The sequence below is a fragment of the Onychomys torridus genome, chromosome 22 (assembly GCF_903995425.1).
Source record: "Onychomys torridus chromosome 22, mOncTor1.1, whole genome shotgun sequence".
NCBI classification, from domain to species: Eukaryota; Metazoa; Chordata; class Mammalia; order Rodentia; family Cricetidae; genus Onychomys; species Onychomys torridus.
This window is the reverse complement of record NC_050464.1, coordinates 34,876,626-34,903,460: the sequence shown is the minus strand read 5'-3', so window position 1 is coordinate 34,903,460 and position 26,835 is coordinate 34,876,626. Positions and strand designations below refer to the sequence as shown.

The 26,835-nt window shown below is 49.4% G+C and overlaps 1 protein-coding gene across 1 annotated transcript in view; it reads left to right on the top strand.

Annotated features, from left to right (window-relative positions):
- The window catches only part of Nos1 (nitric oxide synthase 1), a 110,191-nt gene that overhangs the window by 50,723 nt on the left and 32,633 nt on the right, over positions 1–26,835 (top strand). The window contains 13 exon segments of the mRNA XM_036172049.1: positions 1,526–1,671; positions 2,242–2,404; positions 3,445–3,536; positions 5,824–5,965; positions 8,811–8,950; positions 10,380–10,554; positions 12,967–13,068; positions 14,591–14,785; positions 15,271–15,356; positions 17,424–17,568; positions 19,310–19,414; positions 19,919–19,977; positions 24,071–24,187. Of these exon segments, the coding sequence (XP_036027942.1) occupies positions 1,526–1,671; positions 2,242–2,404; positions 3,445–3,536; positions 5,824–5,965; positions 8,811–8,950; positions 10,380–10,554; positions 12,967–13,068; positions 14,591–14,785; positions 15,271–15,356; positions 17,424–17,568; positions 19,310–19,414; positions 19,919–19,977; positions 24,071–24,187 (1,667 nt within the window).

The window sequence follows — 26,835 nt, the reverse complement described above, 5'->3', positions numbered from 1 at the left end:
TTGTGACAGCCAGAGGGTCAGCAGGCATGGGCTCACACCTCCCTGGCCATATAGGCTAGCCTGGGCTATATGAGACCTTGTCTCAGTAGTCGTAGTAGTAGTAGTAGTAGTAGTAGTAGTAGTAGTAGTAGTAGTAGCAGTAGTAGTAGTAAATAATAATAATAATAATAATAATATCGACGACAACAAATGATGGGATGAGGATGACAACATCATTATTAGTTCTCTTTGATCAACATAGAATAAAAAAGTTTCTCTGGAAATGGGTGTAACGGCACATACCTATACTTTTAGTACTTGAGAGGTGAAGGCAGAGAGTCAAGAACTTAAGGCCAACCTCAGTTACATAGTGAGTTCAAGGCCAGCCTGGGCTATATGAGACATTGTCTCAAAATAAAAAAATAGAAGATAGATAAATAGATAGATAGATAGATAGATAGATAGACAGACAGACAGACAGATCATAGTGAGAGAGATATTCAATGATAAATACATGAGTAAATAACTAATGGATGGGTTGATTATGAGTAGATAGATAGTAGATACATAATAGAATTAATAAATGATGGATGGATAGAGGGTAGGTAGACAGATATATAGATAGATGATTGATAGATTTTTGATAGGTTGATAATAGATGATAGATAGGTGATAGGTAGATAATAGATGATTGACATATAATAAATGATAGATTAGACAGAAAATTAAAAGCAGATGATTGATACCTAGATGATAGACTAATAGATATATAATAGATGACTAGATAGATATATAGATGATAGATCATAGATAGATAATATATAGATGATAGATAATACATAGATGACAGATAGATAGAGGATGGATGGATAGATAGATAGATAGATAGATAATATATAGATGATAGGTAGATAGGTGATAGATGGGTATTGTTGAAATTATTAAGGCCACTCCACGTAGTTAAAAGGGAGGTTTATTTTGTGGGGTAACTTACAAATGAAGGGGTAGGTTGCAGGGTCTGGCAAAGGTATGGCACAGTCCAGCGGTGTTCTCTGGAGAACTCTGCTCGGTCTACCTCCAGCGTCCAGGGTCCCGGAACCAAGAGAGAGACTTCCTCTCGATCCTTGGTCTTCTGCTTCCTCCTCCGCCCTGCCTTGTGGGCGTGAGCATTACCGAAGCCTCAATGGGGGTTGGAACTTCCAGGCCAATGCTGGGATGGCTATTGGTACATGATTGACAGAGGATAGAGGATTCAGGTAGAGATGTCAGAAGCAGACAGACACTAGGCTGTTGCACCGTGGCTGTATGTGTTCCAGTGGCAGGGCCCCTTCCCTAACTGACTAGTGCAAACACCTTGGGGAGTTCCTCGAGGGCTTCAACCAATCATGTCCAGCAATGATCTGAAGCTTGTTTGGGAGATCCCTTTGGATCCCTTGGAATGCCAAGTCAAGCTTTCTGTGAGTCCAGGCCTGGTCCTCAGTCATGACACCTGCTAACCTTGGTGGCGAGAAGCCAGACACTCACTCACTTACTTCTTGGCCCCCAGGAAACGGGGTGCACAGAGCACATCTGCATGGGCTCTATCATGCTGCCATCCCAGCACACTCGGAAGCCAGAAGATGTCCACACCAAGGACCAGCTCTTCCCACTAGCCAAAGAATTTCTCGACCAATACTACTCATCCATTAAAAGGCAAGTACAGGAGCCTGGGCAGTTGGACCAGTGGGAAAATGTTCACCAGTTTAATTGTGAGGACCTGAGTTCAGATCCCCAGCTCTCTTGTGAAAACAGAGAATGTTGGTGTGTGTCTGCGACTCCACTGCAGGTGGAGTAGAGACAGGTGGATCCCTGGAGCTCACTGGACCACCAACCTTGCAAAACTGATGAGCTCCTGGTTCAATGAGAGACCCTGCCTCCAAAAGTGAGAAGGAGAGAGATTGAGAAAGATACCCACTGTTCCCCACCTCATAAAGGCTCCTTCACCTGTTAGTAGCCTTCGAGCCTTTAACACGCACACACACACACACACACACACACACACACACACACTCATGCACATAGACATGCATATACACACACATGCACAACACACACATACATGCACACACACACTTGTGCACACAGAAACGCATATACACACATGCACACAACACAGACACATACATGCACATATACATACACTTGTGCACACACACACACACAAACACGGAACACTTCCAAACCATCACATTGCGGCCCCCTTTCTGTCCCCGCTCCCTTTAGGTTTGGCTCCAAGGCCCACATGGACAGGCTGGAGGAGGTGAATAAGGAGATAGAAAGCACTAGCACCTACCAGCTCAAAGACACCGAGCTCATCTACGGCGCCAAGCATGCTTGGCGGAATGCTGCTCGATGTGTGGGCAGGATCCAGTGGTCCAAGCTGCAGGTAGGTGGTGACACTCAGACACCTGGGAGACCCTCTGGGAGGGAGCAAGCCGAGGGGGCAGAGGGAGCTTCAAAGGAGATCCAGTCTGGTGGAGGTCTAGCAGAACAGGGCTCTCCAGTGAATGACACTACCACGCCTCCATGTAGGATCCAGGCTGTCCTGTTTGCAAAGACCCCAACACTCCCTTTTTCTTGCACCTGCCTGAAGGTGTTCACTTCTGTGTCCCTAGCATGAGTCTGTCCTAGAAAGTAGTTTAATGTTATAAGTAGATTTGTTTGTAGGATCAAGGCTTTCTGTTCGATGGGCTGTGTTAGCATATATTCTGCATACTGATGGTTTCATTATAGCGTTTCATTTCTATAACATATTTTGATCATGTTCACTCCCCACCACCTTCTCTAGGTGCCTTCACATTCCCAGCTGGTCCTCTTCTACGTCCATGTCTTATATTTTATAGTTATGTTCTGTGACCTACTGATTTGATTTGGGCTTCTGGCGTGAACTGGGGGTTGGGGTTATTCACTGGGGCGTGGTCAGCTGTCCAGTGCGACGCCACCAAAGGAAGCAAGAAGCCATCAATTGCCAGTCACTCCTCAGGGCAGAGTAGGGTCTCAAGAGCCCCCACCTCCACCCTCTGTTCTAGATTATTTGATTTTTTTTTTTTTTTTGCTTGTTTTGAAATGCCTGGTGAGCCCACAGAAAACATAAACCAGCCCGCAACAGCTCACTCCTTTCTTCACCAGCCCGCTCTCATAGTTATTGCCTTCCATGTATACTTTTAGGGATATTTTCTCAGTTATTCACATAGGAAAAAAACAAAAGGCAATACACAATTATACAGCCTGGACCTCAAGAATGGCGGGGCTGGATATCTAAGATGGGGTGCAGCTATAGTGAATTCAGGGTCTCCTAGAAAGGACGCCCACCCTGGGGCTGCCAGGGAGATGGGAGGCAGCCAGCAATCCCACCATGCACTTTTGCAGCCAGCAATCCCACCATGCACTTTTGCAGCCAGCAATCCCACCATGCACTTTTTGCAGGTGTTTGATGCCAGAGACTGCACCACAGCCCACGGCATGTTCAACTACATCTGCAACCACGTGAAGTACGCCACCAACAAAGGGAACCTCAGGTGAGTTGTCCTGCTGGATGGGGCGGGGTGGGTGCTGTCCCTGCATGGGAGTCCTAATTCTGGATATGGCTCAGCTGCCACGAGAGAAGGCTGTCCCCTCCTGGGGAGGCAGCCCAGATGGCAGAAATAGCCTGGCATTCTTCTCCCCTGCTCCTCCTGTTCTGGAAAGAACAACAGAAAACTGAGTCTCACTGGACTGTAGTTCCCTGCCACCCACGAAGATTCTTCTCCCCTGCTCCTCCTGTTCTGGAAAGAACAACAGAAAACTGAGTCTCACTGGACTGTAGTTCCCTGCCACCCACAGAAAGGACAGGGAACTAGTTAGGATTCCTAGAAAGAAAAATAATAATAACAACAAACTCCCATTTCCAAGTAGAACCAGTCCTCACAGCATCCCACCCTGCTGTCTGTGGCTGCCTCCCAGTTCTGCCCCATCTGACCCCACCTTGGACTCTTGGAGAAATACAATGAACATAGCCTACAAGAGCCAGCTGAGGCAGGGCGGCACCTTGGTCTGTGATTTCCACACTGGCCTCAGCTGCTCCCTCACAGATGAGGCCCCAACCACAGCTGGCTGCACTTGTCAATCCTGCTGGTGACTTCTGTCCCCCACTGCTGAGAACCAGTCCTGCCTCAGAAACACCAAAGGCTTTTTCAGGGATATTCCCACAACCCCCACCCCCACCCTGGGCCGCCCTGAGCTCGAACAGAGAGGGCTTGCCTGCCTCCAGCATGGATTTCCACGCTGCCTAAAGCCACCAGTCGGGACAGAAATAATTTGTATGTGAGGAATTCATGTTTAGGACTCTTTGCTAAGTAACATCACCCTGAGAAAACATCAGAGAACTTTCCAGCGAATGGGGTAGAGAAGATGCTCAGTTGGTGAGGTGTACTCATGATACAAGTGCAGGGATCTGAGTTCAAATCTAGAACCCGTGTTTTAAAAAGCCAAATGTAGTGGTACATGCCTGCCATCCCAGGGCTGGGGAAGTGGAGATGGGTTCCTGAGGCCTGCTGTCCAGCCAGCCTAGCACACAATGACTGAGAGACCTTGTCTCAAAAAGCATGATGGGCCTCTGGCCTCCATGTACATGCATGTACACATGCGTCACACACACACACACACACACACACACACACACATGCATACGCATAGAAAGAGAAAGAGAACATTCCAGCATATCTTGCCAAGGCTAAGCCCACGAGTCGCTTAGGGGCTCTTCTGGTGGTTTTCAAGGGACACTGTGAGCCAGCCGGCCAGAGGAGGGGGTCACCCCACACTCGGCAGCACCCCTCTGCTGTGTTCAGTGATCTACCTTAGGGTAGAGGAGCTTCATTGAGAGCTAATTAAAATAATCATTTAGGATTGTTTTCTTAAGATGTAAACCTCGGGTCTCAAAACTATGCCACAAACACAGGAGGATGTATGCGGCGAGCCGAAATAGTTTATGCCTGAGCGAGCGACTCAACAGCACAGACCTTGAAACGGCCCTCAGGTAGCTCCAGAAAAGCAGACGAGGAGGCGTGGCCACACTTCTGGCTCCCTCCATCTCAGTTCCCACGTGGAGAGCGAGTATCACACCCTACTCGCTATGTGTGGCTCTGCTGTTTGTCAATAGGCTTCTTAAATATATGTGTACACAAACAGGCTCTGGCTGGTGGCCACCCACAGACATAGCCATGTGTCTCCATGCCAGAAGGAAAGCGGCTTGCTTGTCTCCCATGTGGTGCAGAGATTTTTCACTAAGAGATGTCGGAACCTCAGTTTTTGCCTCCATGCGTTGTCTTCAGCCCAGACTCTGTCCTCGTCCTCTAGCGTCAGTGACATCGTGGCCTGCAGCACCAAATGCTGCATCCCCTGGCCTAGAGAGTTAGATTTACAAAACGTGCTCAAAAACAGGGTCCAGGGAGCTCCATCTCAAATGCTGTTTATGGAACTAGAACCTAGCGCAGCCTTGGCTGTGAGCCTGTGGCAGCAGAGAGGGATTTCAGACAAAGGGTGGAACATGACATTCAGACAGGAGAGCATATGCCTTGCAGTGTGTAGTGGCACATCCCTCTCACGCCAGCCCTCAGGAGGCTGAGGTAGGACGGTCACAACTTCAAGGCCAGGATGTGTGTTTCCCACCCTCCACCTTGCACAGACTATGGGTTTTGTGGCAGGAGCTGGTAACTCAACTCCTTCCCACAGCTAGGGACCCGAACATCCGATCCCCAAACTTTGTCACTGTGAGCTCCAAAGGGCAAATCCTGCCCTGGTAATTCATGTCCTTTTCCCTCTCCCAAGGTCGGCCATCACTATCTTCCCTCAGAGGACTGACGGTAAGCATGACTTCCGAGTGTGGAACTCGCAGCTCATCCGCTACGCCGGCTACAAGCAGCCAGATGGCTCTACCTTGGGGGACCCAGCCAATGTGCAATTTACAGAGGTGAGCTGAGAGGCACCAAGCCCATCCCTGGTTGGGCTTTCGATTCCCCTATGCTTTTCCACTTGAATGCTTTATCCAGAGGGGCCAGCCAGCAAGGAACACAGGACCTGCTCTTACACATAACCACCTCATTCTCACCACACAGCCCTCCCAATGGGAGCTTCTGCCCCCTTTCAGAGTTGAATAGACTGAGTCTTGCCAATGCCAAGGAACTTGTCCCCAACTATTAAATGAAGGAAGAAATGTCTAGGACCCTAGGGAAGGTCTTCCAGCTTCCCACCAGGAGAAATGTTATCCAGTGAAGCCACATCCCTGGCCACCTTCCTGAGCTGACAGACGTGTGTTGATCAATCGTTTGAGACAAGTGTGGTGACCCACGCCTTTAATCCCAGCACTTAGGAGGCAGAGCCAGGCAGATCTCTGGGAGGTGGAGGCCAGTGTGGTCTACACAGTGAGTGCCGGGACAGCCAAGCCAGGGCTACACAGAGAAACCCTGTCTTGAAGGAAAAAAAAAAAGTTTGAGTTGTTAATCCTTCCTAGAGAGAGCTTGACTCACCCAGGCATCTGTATTCCACAATGCTGGGGACCAAAGTTGACAAAAGCTACCAAGAGAATCAAGACTGCCCATCTCCCTTCCCAAGGTCCCTTCCATGTGGACATAGTGACTATCAAATAGGCTCTGCCCACTGGACACATAGCAAACAGATGCCAATGTCCAGGTCCCCCTTTACTCAACCCACACACATCCTGCTTCCCCCCCACACCCTTGTGTGCTGACTTCATATGCATAAGGCTTTTCTCATTGAAATGTGATCATCCTGAGAACTGACTGTAACCAGGGCAACCAGGAGCCGCACCTGTGCACTCAGAGCCTGGGCCAGACTCCCCAGACTCTGTTCTACTTGGCTGAGCGCTAACTGCCAAGCGTGTACTTGGCTGACCTTGGCTCCTGCTTAGCTGAACATGACCATGCGCCCCAATCTTCTTCCTTATCTGTGTCCGGAACCATCCCTGACCAGGATGTGTCCTCCTGAAGTCAAGATGTACGACTTCTGTTTCCACTCACACCGCACACAGAAACATCCCAAACCTGGCCATGTTGTTATATGGAGCCCTTCATGTCCCCGATGGTGGCCTGTGCACGCATATGACATGCTACACAGCTGGCCCCAACCAAGAGATCTCCAAGATGACCACAAACAAACAGGGAAAGGGCTCATCAGTAGTCTTCTATTGAGTATAGTTTGAAATTATAGTATTAGGGTAGAGCAAATTAGCATATGGATAAATTAGGAAACGTCTTGGCTTAAATATGATTAATTTTACTACTAAATGTCATATTTAAATCGACTCACTTCTTTGTGCATCATGGTGGTGTACATCTGTACTTCCAGCACTCTGGAGACTGAGGTGGAAGGGTTGTGAGTTTGAGGCCAGCCTGAGCTACATAGTGAGATGGTGTCTCAAAACAAAAGATAGAGCTGGTGAGGTGGCTCAGTAAGCAGAGGGTTTATTGCATGAGCTTGAAGGCCTGAACATGGATCACCAGAACACATAAAAAGCTCAACACAGAGACACATGCCTGTAATACCAGCACAGAGGAGCTGCACACAGGAGGATCCTGCTTGTCGGCTGCCGATCTAGCCACACCTGTGAGCTCCAGGTGTAGCCAGAGGCCATGCATGTCTCAAAAAAGTCTGTAGAGCCCAGCGTGGCAGCACACACCTTTGATCCAGCACTCTGAAGCCAGAGACCTGCCTGCTCTACTTAGTGAGTTCCAGGATAGTCAGGGCTACACAGTGAGACTCTCAAGGCTGGAGAGATGGCTCTATGGTTAACAGCATTAGTGGTTCTTCCATAGGACCCTGGTTCAATTCCCAGCACCCACATGGTGACTCACAACTGTCTGTAACTCCGGTTCAAGGAAATCTAACACCCTTTTCTAGCCTCCACAGGCACCAGGGATGCACCTCGTATGTAGACATACACCCAAGCAAAACACCCACACACATAAAATAAAAATAATACAGGTTTGTTTGTTTTTTTTAAAAAAAAAAGGCCCTCTCTAATAAAATAAGGTTGAGAGCCTACACACATAAGCACATCCATAATATGCATACACCACAGAGAGAACACTTAAAATAAAAATCAGATAATAAAAATGTGTACAATTAGGAAATTAATATTGAAATTTAATGCACTTTATTATATTCTATAAACATAGATTTTAATATATTCAGTAAATGAACAAATGTTTTATTTAATTTTGGTGTCAAATGTCTCATGAAAATCTTAATCCATTGTTAATGAATTATTATTCATATGAGGTACATAGTTGGATTTAAAATTCACAGTTTATCATGAGTATGCTAATGAAATGAACTTCATTTCTTGGGTTTTTTTCTTTTTAATGAGGCCTCCAGAACACTTGGACTCCCGTGTCTCACTGTGTCTGTGGACAGCTATGCAAGAGTCTTCTATAGTGAGCCACAGCACTGGAGATCTCCTTTGTATCTTGCAGCACTTAACACCACGCATAAAGCTAGCCCGTGGGGGATGCCACAGTTAGTCAGACTCAGCCCTCATCCCTGCTGTGTGCCCAGCCGGCACGGGAGACCCTTTCTGGAGAGCGCTGACCTGTGTCCCCTGGAGAAATTGCCCTGGTTCTATGGTGAGGTCAGACTGAGCTTGTAAAGGAGGCTTTTATTTATTTATATTTTTAAAAGCTCCTTTCATGACTGAGAGGCCCCAGAGAGTGTGAGGACCTCTGCTTGCCCTAGCCCCCTGTGCCTGCTGTGTTTGGAGGGGCAGGGGCGGAGCTGTGACAGGGGGACTCTGTTTGTAGATCTGCATACAGCAGGGCTGGAAAGCCCCAAGAGGCCGCTTCGACGTCCTGCCGCTCCTGCTCCAGGCCAATGGCAATGACCCTGAGCTCTTCCAGATCCCCCCAGAGCTGGTGCTGGAAGTGCCCATCAGGCACCCCAAGTAAGAGGAACTGCCCTGGGGGTGAGGTCCCCCAATAACCTCCTCTGTCCATCTACCCCACCCCCCCCCCCACCCCAGGTTCTCCCAACCCCAAGAGACAGCAAGAGGGTCCTGGGTCTCATCCTGGTTATCAGGCTGGGAGACAAGGGATGAACCAGCCTGAGCCATCAGACACGTCTACTCCTAAGCAACTCCATGACCTGCCCTTTGCCCAGCTGTTGGGGTCACGAGAGTAGACACGCCTACTGTCTTACTATGGACATGGGCATTCTGTACAGAAAGCTGCATACAGTGGCTGACGCTGGGTGAACCAAATTCAGACAGAATCTAGAGCCCAGAAGTAGCGAGGAGATTGAAGTAAGAGAAGCAGGTGGCATGTGTCCTTTAAGAGTAAAAGGACGTGCTAGGTTAGAGAGATGGCTCAGCTGGTAAAGGAGCTTGCCGCCAAGCCTGACTTCTTGAGTTCGATCCTTGAGCCCACACCAGGGAGGACAGAGCTGACTCCTCTAAGCTGTCCTCGAGAGCACGCACAAGTAAATAAATGTAATTATAAGATGAATGAAGGAAAGCCACGCTGAGGTGCTAGACAGGAGCCTAACCTAAGGGAAGTTGCTAAGAAACTTAAGGAATGTGCAAAACAGACCTTAAAAACCAAGTTGATTATTTTTAATCTATGATGAACTATATCTCAACTTTGAAAATAAAAACAGGATTCAGCTCATACCTGCCATGAGGGTGTGATGATAGGTGAGTCACACAAGAGGGAGCGTGTCTATTTAAAGAGGGGTTTTTTTTTTTCAATTTTTTTTTAAGTGTGGCTTCATTTAAAATATCCCATACGCAAATAACAGTGCTGACTTTGTTGGCTAAGCCTCTGGGGGAACCTGCAATGTTACAACCTGGCACTGGTACCCCACCTGCCTTGCCTGAGTCTTCCCTGGACAGGGAACACCTCTCCTGGGGCTCCTGAGACATTGGAACACAACCAGATGCTGAGGCACACTTGGCTTCCATTCATTTCTAGGCCCGTTCAACCATCTTTATAGTCCTTACTCTATCCGGCCGTGGCACTAGCTTAGGGGCCCACTGTGTCCCTGCCTCTGTGGTTTGTGTCAAAGAGGAGAAGACTGTAGAAAAACAGCTCCTAAAACACTCAGTTCCACAAGAGTACAGCAGAGGAGAAATATGAGGTCACCTGGACCCAGCTGGACATTGGGGAGGTTTCCCAGAGTCAGAAACATTAAGCATAGATTTAAAGGTAAAGGCATAGGAAAGAGGAGATTGTGGGGAGGTGGAGAGGTCAATAATCCGGTTCTGTGCATGCTCCCAGCGGGTACTGGGCCTGGAGCATCCCCAACTTGAGGACGCTGCACCCATGTGCTCGGGAGACACTGTTCCATGCTGAACGGGGGCCGTTTGCTCTCTGCAGGTTTGACTGGTTTAAAGACCTGGGGCTCAAATGGTATGGCCTCCCCGCTGTGTCCAACATGCTGCTCGAGATCGGGGGCCTGGAGTTCAGCGCCTGCCCCTTCAGCGGCTGGTACATGGGCACAGAGATCGGCGTCCGTGACTACTGTGACAATTCCCGGTACAACATCCTGGAGGTGAGGTCCCTGGGTGCGGGAACAGTGGGCACTGCTCAGCAGCAGCTTTGGGGCTAGGAGATTGGACAGGGATGGGACAGAATTGCAATCCTGGCGAATCTTCTAGAAATGCCAGAAGCGCCTATGTCTCTCCTAATGGTGGTTGAGGTAACAAATAGCACAGCCACCTCCACAGCAAACACTGTGCAAGCACCTTGCACATGATGTCCTCCCTTGACACATCCACAGAGGATTCCCTGGGCCCTTCCAGCTATGACTGTCTGCGGAGGGGCCGAGAGATGGTTCAGTTGGTGAAGGACTTCCCACCCAACCTGAGTTTAATCCTCAGAATTCACACTTTAAAATCCAGGATTGGTAGTGGGTATATATAACCCCAAGATCAGGGGAGTGGAGACAGATGGATCTCTGGGACTCTTTGGATGGACAGCCTAGCTGACTTGGTAAGTTGTGAGAGCCTGACTCAGAAGATGAGATAGATGGCCCCCAAAGAACAACACTGGTGCCTGAGGCTTCTCTCTGACCTCCACATGAACATATGCACACATGCGCGCGCGCGCGCGCGCGCACACACACACACACACACACACACACACACACACTCCTACCTCAGATGCTCAAGTCCCATACATAAAATGCTGCAGTATTTACACTGAGCCCCCCCCCCCCCCGTATATTTGAACCTTCTGGAGTTGGCATATGATTCTAGACTCAGGGTAGGTACTATACAAAGGGCTGTCCCTCTATAGTCCAAGGACCAGTGACAAGGGGAATGGCTTCACATGCTTTGTACAGATGCAATTCTTTCTAATATTTTGGTCCAGGATGGTCTGACCATGCAGTTGAGGAGTGCTTGGTGAAGAAGCTATGCAGGGTGTATGTTCCTGGAGGATTGGGTATCTTGGTTTATCAAGTTTGTTCAGTTTGGGTTTTCTGTTTGCGTCTATGATGCCGGGGATTGAACCAAGGTCCTTGAGCAATCTCTGTACCATTGAACTAGAGCCCCAGTCCGACTTTGTATTTTTTGTTGTATTTCGTTTGTCAACAAATGTCCTAACAACAATTTGAAACTGATGACCTTGTTTCCAAAGCGGTTAGAGAGAAACAGAGAAGTCAAGGCTGGGCTTGAATCACACAGTCTATCAGTTGAAGAGGTGAGATTAGAACTCAGAGCCAAGCGCTAGGTTTATGATGTTAAAACCCACTGGTGTCACCAGGTGTGGTAGCCCACGCCTATAATCCCATACTCGGGAGGTAGAATCTAGAGGATCAGGAGTTCAGGGCTATCCTCTGCTACATGGCAAGTTCCAGGCCAGCCTGGGCTACCTGAGACCCTGTTTCAAAAACATGAAAAACAAAGCAATATTCACTGGTGTCACTATGGAAAGTAGTTTCTTGGTGGTGGGGCCTCAGTCCATAGGACTCTTACACCGTTGGTCTGGGGTATGGCCTGGGGATCAGCATTTTTACAGCTCCCTAGAAGATTCCACTAGCTGAACACCAGTATATGCAAACCTCTGGCACCAAAGGAAGAAAAAAAACACATTAGTCCACATCCTAGTTTAAGCAACATCTGGAAGTGGTTTTGGGCTTTTCTTCAAGTCAGAAAGGGCACTTTTTAACAAATTTTTATTATTCTTTAAATCCAAGTAATGCTGCCCAATGCTCCAGCTGTGTGTACCCTCCCCCATTTCAGAAATTTACCAGGGTGGTGAGCATACCACATAAAGCAGGAGCCATTCACTTTCTGCAGAGGTATCCCCCGATTCGGATCCAAGCTAAACCGAAAGCCTTCGCCTCGGACAGTGAATTAATGTCTGCTCTCTGCTCTCCAAGTCACCTCATAACTTAAATGAGAGGCTCTGCCACCCCGGCCCTTCAATTCCAGCTGCTGGATATACAATGTCAGCCGGGGATGAGGAGCAATTTACCCAGATTGAGGGATGGTGGCATCTGAGCGTAGTAATGAGACCTGGGCTCCCACCAGCGACTAGCCTTGACAAAGAGAGGGAAAGGCATGACTTTAATTAAGGAATCTGCCTCAGGCCTCTGCGTCCGGGCTGTTCATTCAGTTATGTCAAATACTAATGCTGGGACGTATTTCTTTCAAGTTATTTTGCTAGAGTGTTGTTGGCTGAGAAAGCAGCTAGCTCCTGGCTCTCCAGGTCTCAAGCGTCAGGCATTAGCACAGTCTCCTCCATTGATTGGCACATGAGTTTGGTAGCAAAAGGGCCAGCCATGTCTCTTTGGTTACCACCTGGATTGTCAGTAGCAAATCTTTGGAACCTGTGGGCCAGTTAGTCAGCCCACAAATGGGTTCACTGATAATTAAAGAACTCCACCACTCACAACACAGCTGTCTTTGAAATCCAGAGTTAGCCAGCCTGTGAGTCTATGTTTCCTTCACCCTTCCAGGAAGTAGCCAAGAAGATGGACTTGGACACCAGGAAGACGTCCTCACTGTGGAAGGACCAGGCGCTGGTGGAGATCAACATTGCTGTTCTGTACAGCTTCCAGGTACCCTAAGGCTCAGCACCATGCTCAAGCCTCAAAAGAGAGAGGGGGAAAGAACTTTCTAGAAACTTCAAACAGAGGGTCAAGGGTTCTGCCAACAACATCCATCCACCTTTGGGAGCTGGAGACATGGCTCAGTCAGTATAGTAGGTGCTGGCCTCACAACCCCCCGAACCCACACAGAGAGCCAGATGGAGGGGACAAATGCTTGTAATCCCAGCGATGTGACACAGGAGGCAGAGACAGGCGAATCCCTGGCCATCCAGCCTAGCCCAGCTTGGTGAGGCTCTGGGCCAAGAAGAGATGCTGACTCAAACAGACATCTGAAGAAAGTTCCCCTCCAACCTCCACACACATACACACATGCACCTTCCTACACACACACACACACACACACACACACACACACACACACACACACACCACCTTCAGGGGGCTCCCATCTGTCAATGTGACCTACTTCCTGTCCATATGCCTTCCTGTCTTGTGGGCCTTGGCAGGATAGACATTTGCTAGAGAGAAGTGGGAGAGACCCCTGGACTTGATACTCACCATTCTGCAGTTTGAGGATGGTATCTCCATGCTTTGTCATCTCTTAGAGAGTCCGACATTCACATCACAGGGACGACATCCAATCCTACTCTCGGCCACATAGCCCCCCGCCCTCCCAACAGGAGTTCTAGTAAGATGGGTGGGAAGTACACCACCTAGAAAGGGCAGCTTTTGAGCCCAAGATAGGTGCTGGCAACTCTTCCAATTGGACAGGCACTAACTGGGATCTCAATGGCCACTTTCAGGACAGGGAGCGCCAGTGGCCTCCATCTGAGCAGACAGAGGACAGCAAGTTCATTCAGACCTTGGGTGGATGTGATTAGAGCAGGCACCTCCCAGAACATCATGGTGCAGAGATCTGTAGGGGTGGCAGGGCAAGAGGCCACCTCCCAGGGAGAATTAAGGAGCTGTGGAAATGATCAGAACTGAGCCGCTGGTGGAGACACTCAGGACATAGGAGAGGTGAGGGAAAGAACGGAGTCAGGGCAGTGTCTCTCGACAACTTGTGAATCCATACCTGCCAGCTCCAGTCAGTCTGTGCCAGACACTGGTCCGCCCACCTCCATGCTGGCTCACTCCTCTGATCTCCAGTCGGCTCGAACTCACTCCTGAAAACTAAGTTGAGCGGATTTTATTTCACTGGGATAAATAGTTACAGAAGATAAGTAAAGCATGAAATAAGTAAACAAATATAAGAAAAAAACCAACCAAAGGCCTGAGAGTCTAGCTCCCGCCTGAGGCTCCGCCCCGGGTTAGAGAAAGGCGGTAGGGAAGATGGGCAAGATTGACAGGAAAGTCTTGGAGGCACACTAGCACCAAGCAGAATTGTAAAATTATACGAAAGTCCTGGACCATTAGACTTCAAGAGCTAAGACTCATCCCAAGGCGGCCCTTTGGCAGACTCTGTAAGGAAGGCTCCCAAACCTCCCGCCTTCTCCTCATTCCTGACTCCTTGTCCCTTCTCCTCCCCCAGAGTGACAAGGTGACCATCGTTGACCACCACTCTGCCACGGAGTCCTTCATCAAACACATGGAAAATGAATACCGCTGCAGAGGGGGCTGCCCCGCTGACTGGGTGTGGATTGTGCCCCCCATGTCGGGCAGCATCACCCCTGTATTCCACCAGGAGATGCTCAACTATCGACTCACTCCATCCTTCGAATACCAGGTCCTGCCCCACACTGCCCTGTGCTCCTGCTCTGCCCTGGGATCTATCCTGCCCTGGGCCAAGTTTTCCCAACCCACAGGGGCCCATCTCTATCGGGGTCAGTGCTGTGAACACGCATGTGCCCAGTAGCCCAAGAGACTTACAGAGACAGGGAAATGAGTATTCAGGAAGAGGACGTGCTTATCCAGGAAGAGTTTGGGTTGGAGGGAGAGGCAGAAAGATGACAAGTTTGCAGGCAGCCTGGGCTACATAGCTAGAGCCTATCTCAAACAGAGTCTGAAGGGATCTGGGCTAAGTGGGAAGGGCTGGTGGGACAATGTGGGGAGGCTGTGCCCATCGCCTTGCATAGGGACATCTGTGGCCATCCCTGGCTGAATCCCTACGTTGTAGGGCTGAGAGCTGGCCAGCCCTAGCTTCCCTGGGCACCTCCAGGTGGGATTGAATTTCCTCAGGGCTGTGACTGGTATTATTGCTTCTCTTCCCAGCCTGACCCATGGAACACCCACGTGTGGAAGGGCACCAATGGGACCCCCACAAAGCGGCGAGCGATTGGCTTCAAGAAATTGGCAGAGTGAGTGCCCTGCACCAGGGGATGGAGGGAATATGTTCACAAGCTGGGGGTACCTGGAACTAGGCAGGTGCTGTGTCCTGTGCCAGCACAGTGGTGGGTACGTCCATTTCCATTCCACTACCACCATCACACACACACACACACACACACACACACACACACACACACACACACACACACCGGATAAGGGTTATAGGTAAGGCAGGCTGAGCTACATAACAAGACCCCGTCTTTTTTTTTTTTTTCTTTTCTTTCTTTTTTGGTTTTTTGAGACAGGGCTTCTCTGTGTAGCTCTAGCTGTCCTGGAACTCACTCTGTAGACCAGGCTAGCCTCAAACTCAGAGATCTGCCTGCCTCTGCCTCCTGAGTGCTGGGATTAAAGGTGTGTGCCACCACCACATGGCAAGACCCTGTCTTTTTTAAAAATTAGTAATAATTATTATTATTCATTACTATAATAATAATAATAATAATAATGTTTAACTGAGCCAAAAGGAAGATCAGAAGGCTATGGACCAAGGGCACTAAGGAATCACTTTTAAGCCAGGGTCCAGCTGGTGTATGTAGTGTACGCCACTAAGATGATTTAATGGAATCAACAGCTGTCTGTCCCAAGAAAGAAGACCCCACTCACCCCTCAGCAAGAACCTCTGTTTGCAGAAGACACTGATACAAGCTCAGCTAGCTTGTGTTCATCCCCTAGGTTCTAGAACTCTCATGTGTGGCATCCAGGTGTGCAGCAGGTACCATTTATACTAGGAACCCCAGAGGCAAGACTCCGAGCCACCTTGCGGTACCTGATCCCATGAACCTGGACCTAGTAGATATTTTCATTCTCCATCCATCCATCCCTACTTCCCTCCTTTCTCTTCTTCCTGACTCCTCCCCAACCTCTGGCCACTAAGAGCTCACCAGCAGCCTCCTCCAGAGCACCCCAAACGGTCTCCGGAGAGCCTTTGTCTACAGTTCCGTTCTGCAGGAGCCAGGAGAGAAAAGCAGTTGGAAGGAACACTGTTATTACATTCAGGGTGGAGACCCTGTGGGTTAATTATCCATGCTCTCCGTGCTCCCAGCCTTCCAGGGGAGCCCTCCAGGGAACTTTTATTCCTCTCTTTCCTCCCCCTGAGCTCCAAGCCTTCCTGCAGTGTGGGTGGTTTCCCTAACGCTATAAAATTATGAACTTCCTGCCAATATGCCTCAGGTGGGAGATGTCTAGGAATTTGTCTTCTAGGAGATTCCTAGTAAGAACAGGGAGGGGAATTTCAGGTTCAGCAGGGTAGAGCCAAGTCTGTGGTCGGCAGCCACTCATCCCCTTCCCTCTTCCTCTCCACCTCCCCCTGCACCTGTCCCTCCCCTGCCACCCCTACGCCCCTAGCTTCGAGTTCTCAAACTTGATGTCAGACTCCTCCCAGCTTGGGCACAGGGTCTTTAAGACTTCACAGTGTCTTTGGAGAGATATTTGCTATCTCTCCAAGATGCTGCCCACTAGGCACCAAGTTCCATGCAGAAACTTGGCTGGATGTATGTTTGTAAAGAAAGCAGTCTTGTTCTTCCTCCGAGGATGTTAAAATAATAATAATAATAACAACAACAACAAAACCACTGAAGTTAGACCAGCAAGATGGTTCATGGGGTAAAGGCACTTGCTGCCAAGCCTGAGGATCTGAATCTGAATCCCAGGATCCACACGATGGAAGGAGAGATCCAATTCGGTAGGCTGACCTCTGACTCTCCGTGCCTGGGCTGAGGCAGAAGCATATGACTACCGGTGCACACACACTAAATACATAAAAGAGATCAATTTTTATCTCTAAATCTCCTCTAATTCAGGGCTGGGAGATTATTGGTAACAAGGTTCTCAGGACTAGAAACAGCCAACCATCCATCCAACAGCAGCCATGTTGCCAACCTGGGACCTCGGAACTTGTTGCTCTGGGGAAATAATGCACAAATCAAATGGCCTCTGAATTCTGGGGTGCTGTGTGTCTCTAGAGGTCCCTAAGTCTCATCCTAGCATCCTGTGACCCTCTCTCTTCCCCATTTTTCTCTCCACCTGCTCCCTCGCAGAGCCGTCAAGTTCTCGGCCAAGCTAATGGGGCAAGCCATGGCCAAGAGGGTCAAAGCAACCATTCTCTACGCCACAGAGACGGGCAAATCACAAGCCTACGCCAAGACCCTGTGCGAGATCTTCAAGCACGCCTTTGATGCCAAGGTGAGCAAGGCTAGTATACGCTCCTGGACCCTCATGGGAAATAATGCACATATCTGTATACACATCAGACATAGATATGTCTCCCATGGATCTGCCAAGAGTCTAGGGCACAGGAAACCCCCATCTGTAGAGCAAAATGTTAATGGGTTGATGACAGCCCATCCTGCTAGGATCAGTGTGAGAAACCTCAATAGCTACAGCTCCAAGGATATATCAGGACTTTTCAGAGCTTTTAATCTATGAACACCCGTTATAATTTGGGAAATTATGAACTACACATATTTCCCAAACATACCTGACCCAAACAAGATCCCTGGTTCTCATGGAGCATCTGGGGAGGCTCAGAAAGTCCTTTGAGAAATGTTCAAGTAATGCTAAGGTGCAGGTGACAGTGTCTCCCTATGGTGGGTACCTCAGCCTCGAGGGGCTCAGGGCCTTTGGGATATTGGAGGCAGGATTAGAGAAAATACTGGGCAAACCTGGTCAGGTGTTGCCAGATCGCGCCCACCCTAACTGCTGTGGTCAGGACTCCAAGTTGTGAAGTATCTGGGGACATGGGGTTGGGTGCATGGCTTAGCCAGAAAAGCACTTGTATTCCAAGCATGACAATTGGAGTTTGGATGCCCAGCACCCAAATGTAAATGCCAGGTAGTGGCCTGCCTATAGTCCCAGTACATGGACAGTGAGATAGGGGAACTCTCCAGAGCAAGCTGGCTGGCTAGCCTAGACTAATCAGTGATCTCTGGGCTCAACTAAGAGACCCTGTCTCAGGAAATGAAGTGGAGAACAGTGGAGGAAGATGCCCAATGTCAGCTTCTGACTGTCTAATGCACACACACTCACCACGCACACATACACACACACACTCTCACACACATGCACACATACACATTCACACCACACACATATGCACAAAAACACACACATACACTCTCTCTCTCTGTCTCTCTGTCTCTGTCTCTCTCTCTCTCTCTCTCTCTCTCTCTCTCTCACACACACACACACACACACACCACACACACACACACACGCACGCACACACACACCAAAAACACACACACATATGCAAGCAAAGAAAAACAAGTCCAGGGGTCTTCATGAAGATCTAATCTCCTACAGACTACTTCATTGGACCAGGGCCCAGGTTCCCATAACCCTTCAGGACACAGTGGCCATAGCAAGATGTCATGCCAGCAAACGTCATGAGTGAGCCCACAGAATAGTAAGCCAATAGTAAGCACATTGGCCCCAGCACAGGGGCAGCTCAGACTAGCTCACCTTCACAGGGGCAGCTCAGACTAGCTCACCTTCACAGGGGCAGCTCAGACCAGCTCACCTTCACAGGGGCAGCTCAGACCAGCTCACCTTCACAGGGGCAGCTCAGACCAGCTCACCTTCACAGGGGCAGCTCAGACCAGCTCACCTTCACAGGGGCAGCTCAGACCAGCTCACCTTCACAGGGGCAGCTCAGACCAGCTCACCTTCACAGGGGCAGCTCAGACTAGCTCACCTTCACAGGGGCAGCTCAGACTAGCTCACCTTCACAGGGGCAGCTCAGACTAGCTCACCTTCACAGGGGCAGCTCAGACTAGCTCACCTTCACAGGGGCAGCTCAGACTAGCTCACCTTCACAGAGGCAGCTCAGACTAGCTCACCTTCTTGCTGCTTGCGTCCCTGTCCCCTTTGCATCCCTTCCCATCACCACTTACGTCTCCCCTCTCCCATGTCCCCGCCCACCTAGGCAATGTCCATGGAGGAGTATGACATTGTGCACCTGGAGCACGAAGCCCTGGTCTTGGTGGTCACCAGCACCTTTGGCAATGGAGACCCCCCTGAGAACGGGGAGGTGAGAGGGAATGCCCCTGCCCTGGCATGGAGTTCCATCCCCCAGAGGAAATAGGCACAGCTGGGACCCTGCCCCACAGCTGCCCCTCAGAAGCAAGCCCTCCCTCCCAGAGCCCCAGAGCCAGGATTTGATTTGATCCAACTTGGGCAAATGGGACAATACCAAATGTTGTCTGTCAGTGTCTCCTGGCTAAACAGTCCCCGCAGTGAGCTGTGTGTTTGAGGTACTCCAATTCTGAGCATGCTGTAGTACTTTCATACAATAAAGGCCACAACACATAGTCGTACACTGGGGTGGAGAGTTCACACCTGTTGGGTATGCACCACCCCATCCCCATACATACATCGGACTTGCAGCTGGGGCATTGGCTGCCCATCTCAGCCCCTGGCTGTCCCTGATACCTATCCATCAGGCTTCAGGCTCTGCTTTTACCAGCTAAGGCCCCAGACTCTGTGACCCCTCCACTAATAGGTTCTTCATATTCTGTTTGTTTCTAACTTCTAGAAATTTGGCTGTGCTTTGATGGAGATGAGGCACCCGAACTCTGTGCAGGAGGAAAGAAAGTAAGTGAATGTCCCCTCTGACGTCACATACTGCTCTTGGGAACCGCTGAACAATATGTCTCGACGCCTAGGGTTCATGTGAGGACCAGGCTATGGCTGATGGCCTTTGGAGATGGGTTTTAGCTGGTGGTCTGGGCTTCACTGAGGCTACTGTTACAGTTTCCAGCTCGACACGTCTCTCCCCCAATTTTGTTATCAAGCAAAGATTGTAAATATCTACCTTGACTTTTTGACTGGTGGGAACCAAATGAGGGAAAAACAAAAAGATAGGAGAGTCTCGGGAAAGATGAGGCACACTGTGCAAACCTCGGTTCTCTGGAACTCTCTGCCTTTAGAACTTACACCTGTGGGAGCCATTTTCTCCTTGTGCAGCTAATGTCCAAGTCAAGTTGAAAGAGTAAATAAGATATCTCGTCAGGCAGACACCTGTGATTTCACACTCCTTCTTGGAGGAGTTGCATCTCCCATGGGGCTCTCAAGGTTCTAAAGGCATTTTACAGAGCTGGCAAGGTGGCTTAGTGGGGTGGGGGTTGCGTGCCACCAACCTTGATCACTAAGTTCGATCTCCAGGACCCACATAGTGAAAGGGTTAAAAAAGGACTCCCGGTCAGAGTGTTTTGCAAGGTGGAAGTATCTGTGCTCCAAGCCACCTTTGGAAATCTCCAGAACCTCCTTAGAGGTGCTGAACACAGGGCATGTGCACACTGAACCCCCCTCGAGGAGACCAATATAGGGTTGCCTCCAAAGAGCAGACCCTGTGACTTGAGAATGTGTGTGTGAGCCGGGCGGTGGTGGCACATGCCTTTGATCCCAGCACTTGGGAGGCAGAGGCAGGTGGATCTCTGTGAGTTCGAGGCCAACCTGGGCTACAGAGTGAGTTCCTAGACTACACAGAGGAACCTGTCTCATAAAAACAAAATCAGAAAAATTAACAAACAAGAAAGAATGTGTGTGTGTGTGATGCTTGACTGGCTGGACTTTAGACACGCATGGCGACGATCTCTCTGGGTCTCCCTCCTGATAGCACAGGACCAAGCTCAGGTTCTGGGTACCCAGGGAACAGAACCATGAGCACCTTCTGGTCAGCACTTGCTCTCCTCCAGCTCCAGCATCTTGGCCTCAACTTCCCATCTCTCTCCTTTCCATCTACAGCAGCTCCCCTCTCCCCACCTCCTTCAGGGAGAGATAGGGCACCATCCATTCTCCCCTCTAGGTACCCGGAACCCTTGCGTTTCTTTCCCCGTAAAGGGCCCTCCCTCTCCCAGGCTGACTCTGGAGCCCACAATCTGGTTGCTGTCCGTGACAGCCAGCGCAGGTACAGAGCATCTGTATGCGTGTGTGTGCATGTGTGCGTGCTGCTGCTGCGTGTGTATGTGTGTGTGTGCATGCATGGCATACATTAGATGATGCATGTCCAGTGTTGGAACATCCCAGGCCACCTTTGAATCTCAAAGAGACCTGACTTCTCACCCAGGCTGTGCTACTAACTCAAGGACCTTAAGCAAATCTCTTGACCCCTGGTCTTTCTCATTAACCGAATGGGGAGAAATCTCTGCCCCTGCCAGTCTCTAGAGGCTGCTGCTGAGGCTGGAGGGAATTGTCCACAACAGAGAGAGCAATGGCAGAAACCTCCAGCCTCATACGGTACCCGTGCTGGTATTTTTACCCCACAACCATCCATCCTGCCTCCCCCGCTAACGACACAGCCACCCCCCTGGTATGCTGCATGACGGATTTGGAGAAGTGACTCAATGTGAGTCTATTTTGGGGGCAGAAAATACACATCCGTGTATTTAGAACCTTGTTAGAACAAAAACTTTGAAAAGCATCCAGCCTAGAAATGCTCTGCCAGAATGTGCATGTTCCTTTTTTGTTTCTCTCTCTCTCTCTCTCTCTCTCTCTCTCTCTCTCTCTCTCTCTCTCCTTTTGCATTCTAATGTGTTTCTTGGGATTCTGTTTTCATTTAGGGGATTTGGGAAGGGAAGGATTGTTTGTTGAGTATTGGGAATTTTGTTTTACATTGGGGTTTTTTTTTTTTTTAAATATATTTTATTATGTGAGTATGTGTAGTGCCCATAGAAGCCAGAAGGGGGAATTACATCCCTTGGAGTTACAGGTAGTTTTAAGCCTCCGTGTAGGTGCTGGGAACTGAATTCAGATCCTCTGCCAGAGCAGCAGCTGCCAGCCCTCGGTTTTGTTGTGTCTAAAAGCAAAAGGTCTTGATGGGAATGGATTTTGCTTTCTGTCTTGGGTTCCTGAGCCTCTTGTGCTGAGGTCCGGGTCTCAGACATCCTCCCTGGCAGGGAAAACTATGGGGAGATGCAGAACCTGAGCTCCATCCTCTGAAAATACATTTTAAAAAGTCATGGGCCAGGCATGGTGGGACCAGGTGTGGTGGCTCATGCCTTTAATCTCCTCACTTGGAAGACAGGCAGGGGACAGCTGTGAGTTCAAGGCCAGCCATGGCTTCATATTGAGACCCTGTCTCCAGAAATGCAAAAGGGGGAGCAGAAAAGAGAGAGACAGAGACAGAGAGACAAAGAGACAGAGAGAGAACAAGCCAAGAAGGCAGGTATGATTATTTCTGCCCTGGGGAGGCAGGGATAGACAGGTTCTGGAGACTAGCTAACCTATTTGAGTTCTAGACCAATGAGAGACTCTGTCTCAAAACACAAGATAGACAGCACCTGAGGAAGACTCCCAAAGACCTCTGGTCTCCACACACAAGTAAGTACATATACACCCCACAAATGTGCACACACATGCTTACATACATGCACACGTGTGCCCATGTGCACATATACATATATACATACACACACATTCACCCACACACAGTGTCCATGCGTGCGTCAGATCAGTGCCAAAAACAGTTTCCATCTTTCCTGGAAATGTGGCTCGTGACCCTAAAATGTCTAAGACTGTCACTCCATAGCAGGAGAGTGTTGGCAGGGATGGGCCAGGCTTGTGGGACTTTCTACAATGATCTCATCTGTTGACACTAGCTGTCAAGCAGCCACCAGCAACACATGGCCACTGAGCACCTGGACCAGAAATTGACGGGTGCAGGCAAGGAAACAACATTTGAAATTTTCATACACGTACACATTGTCGGTTGAGCATACTTCCCGGACATCCCTAACCCCCTTCCCATGTCCCCTAAATAGTTTCACTTGTTCTTTCGGGGTGTTCATACATACATAAATTTAGGAACTACAAATGAGAGAAAATGTGGAATATTTTTCTGGGGTTGGCTTACATAACCATCACCCAGCCCCCATTTTCTGCAAATGATGTGACCTCATTCTTTTTTTCTTTTTTTTTTTTTTTTTTGGTGTTTTGGTTTTCTGAGACAGGGTTTCTCTGTGTAGCCCTGGCTGTCCTGGAACTCTCTCTCTAAGCCAGGCTGACCCTAAATCACAGAGATCCACCTGCCTCTGCCTCCTGAGTACTGGGATTAAAGGTGTGCGCCGCTGCCGCCGCTCAGGTGATTTCATTCTTCTTTATGGCTGAAAAGTCTCTGGATACCTACTATGAGCATCCCACATTTAGCCAAGTTCCCTCTTCTTGGACATCTGGTTTTTAATTGTAGCTCATTATAATTATCTTTGGGTTTATATGGCTGCAGGGAGCAAATGGCTGCCATATCGGAGAGCACCAGTCTTGTTTCCAGCAACCCGCTGAGGTCTGGGAACGGAAACGTTGGCTCTCGGCCCCCGCCCCATCCCTACTGAACCAGTACACCATCACTTCAGCAGAGCTCCACCTGCTAAAACTTGAGAGGCCAGGAGACCTGGTCTCACAGTCACAGCATCCCTCCATCCCCTTCTCCGTACTGATGAGACCATCTGAACTCTGTGGGTCTCCATTTCCCGATTTAAACAAGGCCCGGAAACATTTGAGAAGTTGGCTATCATTGTGGTGACTGTGAGGAAGTCCATTCTCAAAGAGCCTGGGGGAGTGGTATAGTTTGGCTCAGTACTGGAGAGAAGGTTCTAGAACCAGGACCAGCAAGTTGAAGATCCAGAGTGGGAGCTGGCCTCGGGAGGGGGCTCCAAGGCAGAACTCACAGCTAAGTGTTCGCTTACCACAGGAGCTACAAGGTCCGATTCAACAGCGTCTCCTCCTACTCTGACTCCCGGAAGTCATCAGGCGACGGACCCGACCTCAGGGACAACTTTGAAAGTACTGGACCCCTGGCCAATGTGAGGTGAGCACCCGTGCAGGGGACTGAGGCTGACGAAGGCTCTAAGGGAGCAGGGCTCAGCTGCAAAGTGGCTCTTTGTTCAGGAGGAGAATTCTCACCCAGCGTCCCTTCATTCCTCCAGGGTCCCTCCCTCTCTGACTCACACTACCTGGTCTCCCATGTGTGGGGACATTTGTACCTGATGACCTCTGACCTCTAACCCCACCTCCCCCCCTCCACCAATCCCATCCCCAAGGTTCATCCACCATCTGTGCTGGAGGGTCCTAGTCTCCGAATGCCACTGTCTAAGCCATTTTTTCCAAGGAGACAAATTTTACACAGAGTGAACCGTAGGTGCCATGATGACCCAGTGGTTCCCAACCCTAGCTGCATGATAGAGTCACCTGGAGGTGCATTGAGCGTGCATGGCTGTGTCCTGGCCCTTGAGAAGCTGAGGCAGAAGGATGGCAAGTTCAAGGCCAGCCTGGGCTACATTAGGAGACTTGGTCTCCACAAAACAAAAATAACCTAGGGAGGTTTGCGATCTGCAGTGTGATGCCTGGGTACGCCCAGCCTGGAGACATCCTGCAGCCGGTCTAGGACTGGTCCCGCCCCCGCCTCTTCTCTTCTAAACCTTGCCAGGGGCCTCTCCTGTGAGGTCCGATTTGAAAACTACTCCCCAGGCCCACGTCTTCCCAAGCAGAGTCACATTCCATGAAGTAATTTGCGGGAGGAAGTGGCCAAAGACACGCATTTGAGGAGTCGATGTGTGTCCAGTTTAATAAGTATTTGGAAAGAAAGAAAATGGGGACTGTCAAGGTTTGCTGTCCTGGTTAAAGGTCAAGACAGACCAACGCACTGTTCGTCCACCATCCAGACCTAGTCATGAACGTCTCCCACCTTGGCCGGACCAGCCTTCTCAATGACTGCTCAGAGCCAGGCTCATTGACGGCACAGGACACAGGGCTCCTACGTGGTGAAGAATCATGTCTACTGCAACATTTTACCCTCTTTTCTATTTTGTATGTGTGTGTGTATGTGGGTGTGTGTGTATGTGGGGGTGTGTGTGTGGTCACTCATAATGTGGGACAGCTCTTAGCTTTTGATATCAGGACATTATTTTAGCCTTAGTTTCATAATCCAGTCAGGAAAAAATGCTGTCCCCACCCTAATCCTCCCCCCCCCGCCTCCCCCTCCAAAAGAACTCCCTTTTTCCCATTGGTAGACTTGTATTTAAAGAACTGTCCTCGAGAGTGTGGAGAGTTGGCTCAGTCTGTTAAGTTCTTATCACACTTGCATGAGGACCCGAGTTCGATCCCTAACACCTGGGTGAAATCCAGGCATAGCGGCACACATCGAGGTGTGCAGCTGTAATCCCAGCCCTGAGAAGGAGAGACAGGGTCCTTAGGTCCCAGTGAGCATCCTGTCTCAAAAAAAAAAAAAAAAAAAAAGCTATCCTGAGACACAGTACCTAAAGTTGACATCTCCATATGAATGTGTGCCCATACCTGTGCACACACCAAAAGTCCTTGTACTTGATTATCATGGTGATATTTTAATTTCATCAATTAAAAATATGCAGGCTTTTGTTGTTGGGGTTTTTTTTAGGGGGGGGGGTTGTTTTCTTGTCTAAAGGCCCACAAGGCACCTTCAGTTTTGAAATCTTAAATATCTTTGCTATCTGGCCCTGCACATGAGGACTTAAGTCAACTGTTGGTTTAAAATAGGAGCTTTAGACTCCTAAGTAGGGATTGTCATGGAAACGTGAGTCTCCCAGTGACTGTGGTGTGGGCCCCTCAGACTATCCAGAAGTGTTGTCCATGAGTCAGCCACCTGATCCTTTGCTGGTGAGCTAGTGACAGTCACGTGTCTGAGTCTGTTGCCCATGCTGTACCAAAAGGCTGACAGACATCAATTGTTCTCAGTTCTAGGGTCCGGGGAGTCCAAGGCCAGTGTCTCATGAGAGCTCACTCCTAATCATACGCAGCTCCTTACAGCGGTGTCCTCATGTGGTGGAAGGGATGAAGTCTGGTTTCTTCACCCCTTAGATGGCCACTAATTTTATTCTAAGGAGCCCCACCCTGACGACCTAATCACCTCCCAAAAGCCTTTTCTCTTCATCCCTCACAAGAGGCTTCCACATGTGAGTCAGGGGGATTCAAATACTCAAGCCATAGGATGTGGTCTGCCAAGCCAGTGAGTGAAAGTTACAAGGAAGTTACACGAAACAAGCATCCCACACATGCCTGCAATCCCATGTCTGAAGAGAGTGCAAACAGGAGAGTTGCTGGGACTTGCTGACTTAGACAATGTAAGCTCCAGATTCAAGGAGAGACCCTGCCTCATATGCACAGGCAGAGGGAGAGAGAAGACTATGCAATGCCCTCTTCTGGCCTCTGCCTGTGCACAGGCATGCACGTCAGCACACATGTGTGCAGACCTGCACAGACACATCTAAATAATTTTTTAAAAAGCAATTCAAAGAGCATGAAAAGTCAATAACAGTATCAAGCATGCTCAAGTGTGGCCAACATTACACACCCACATAACAGGAGTGTTGGACGTAGGTGTATCTGTATTGGGCTAAGGCGAAGATGAACGGCATGAGGCAGAAGAGCCCTTTTCTCTCACCCCTCAGATCTGCCCACACTGGTTACTACATCTATGTGCAG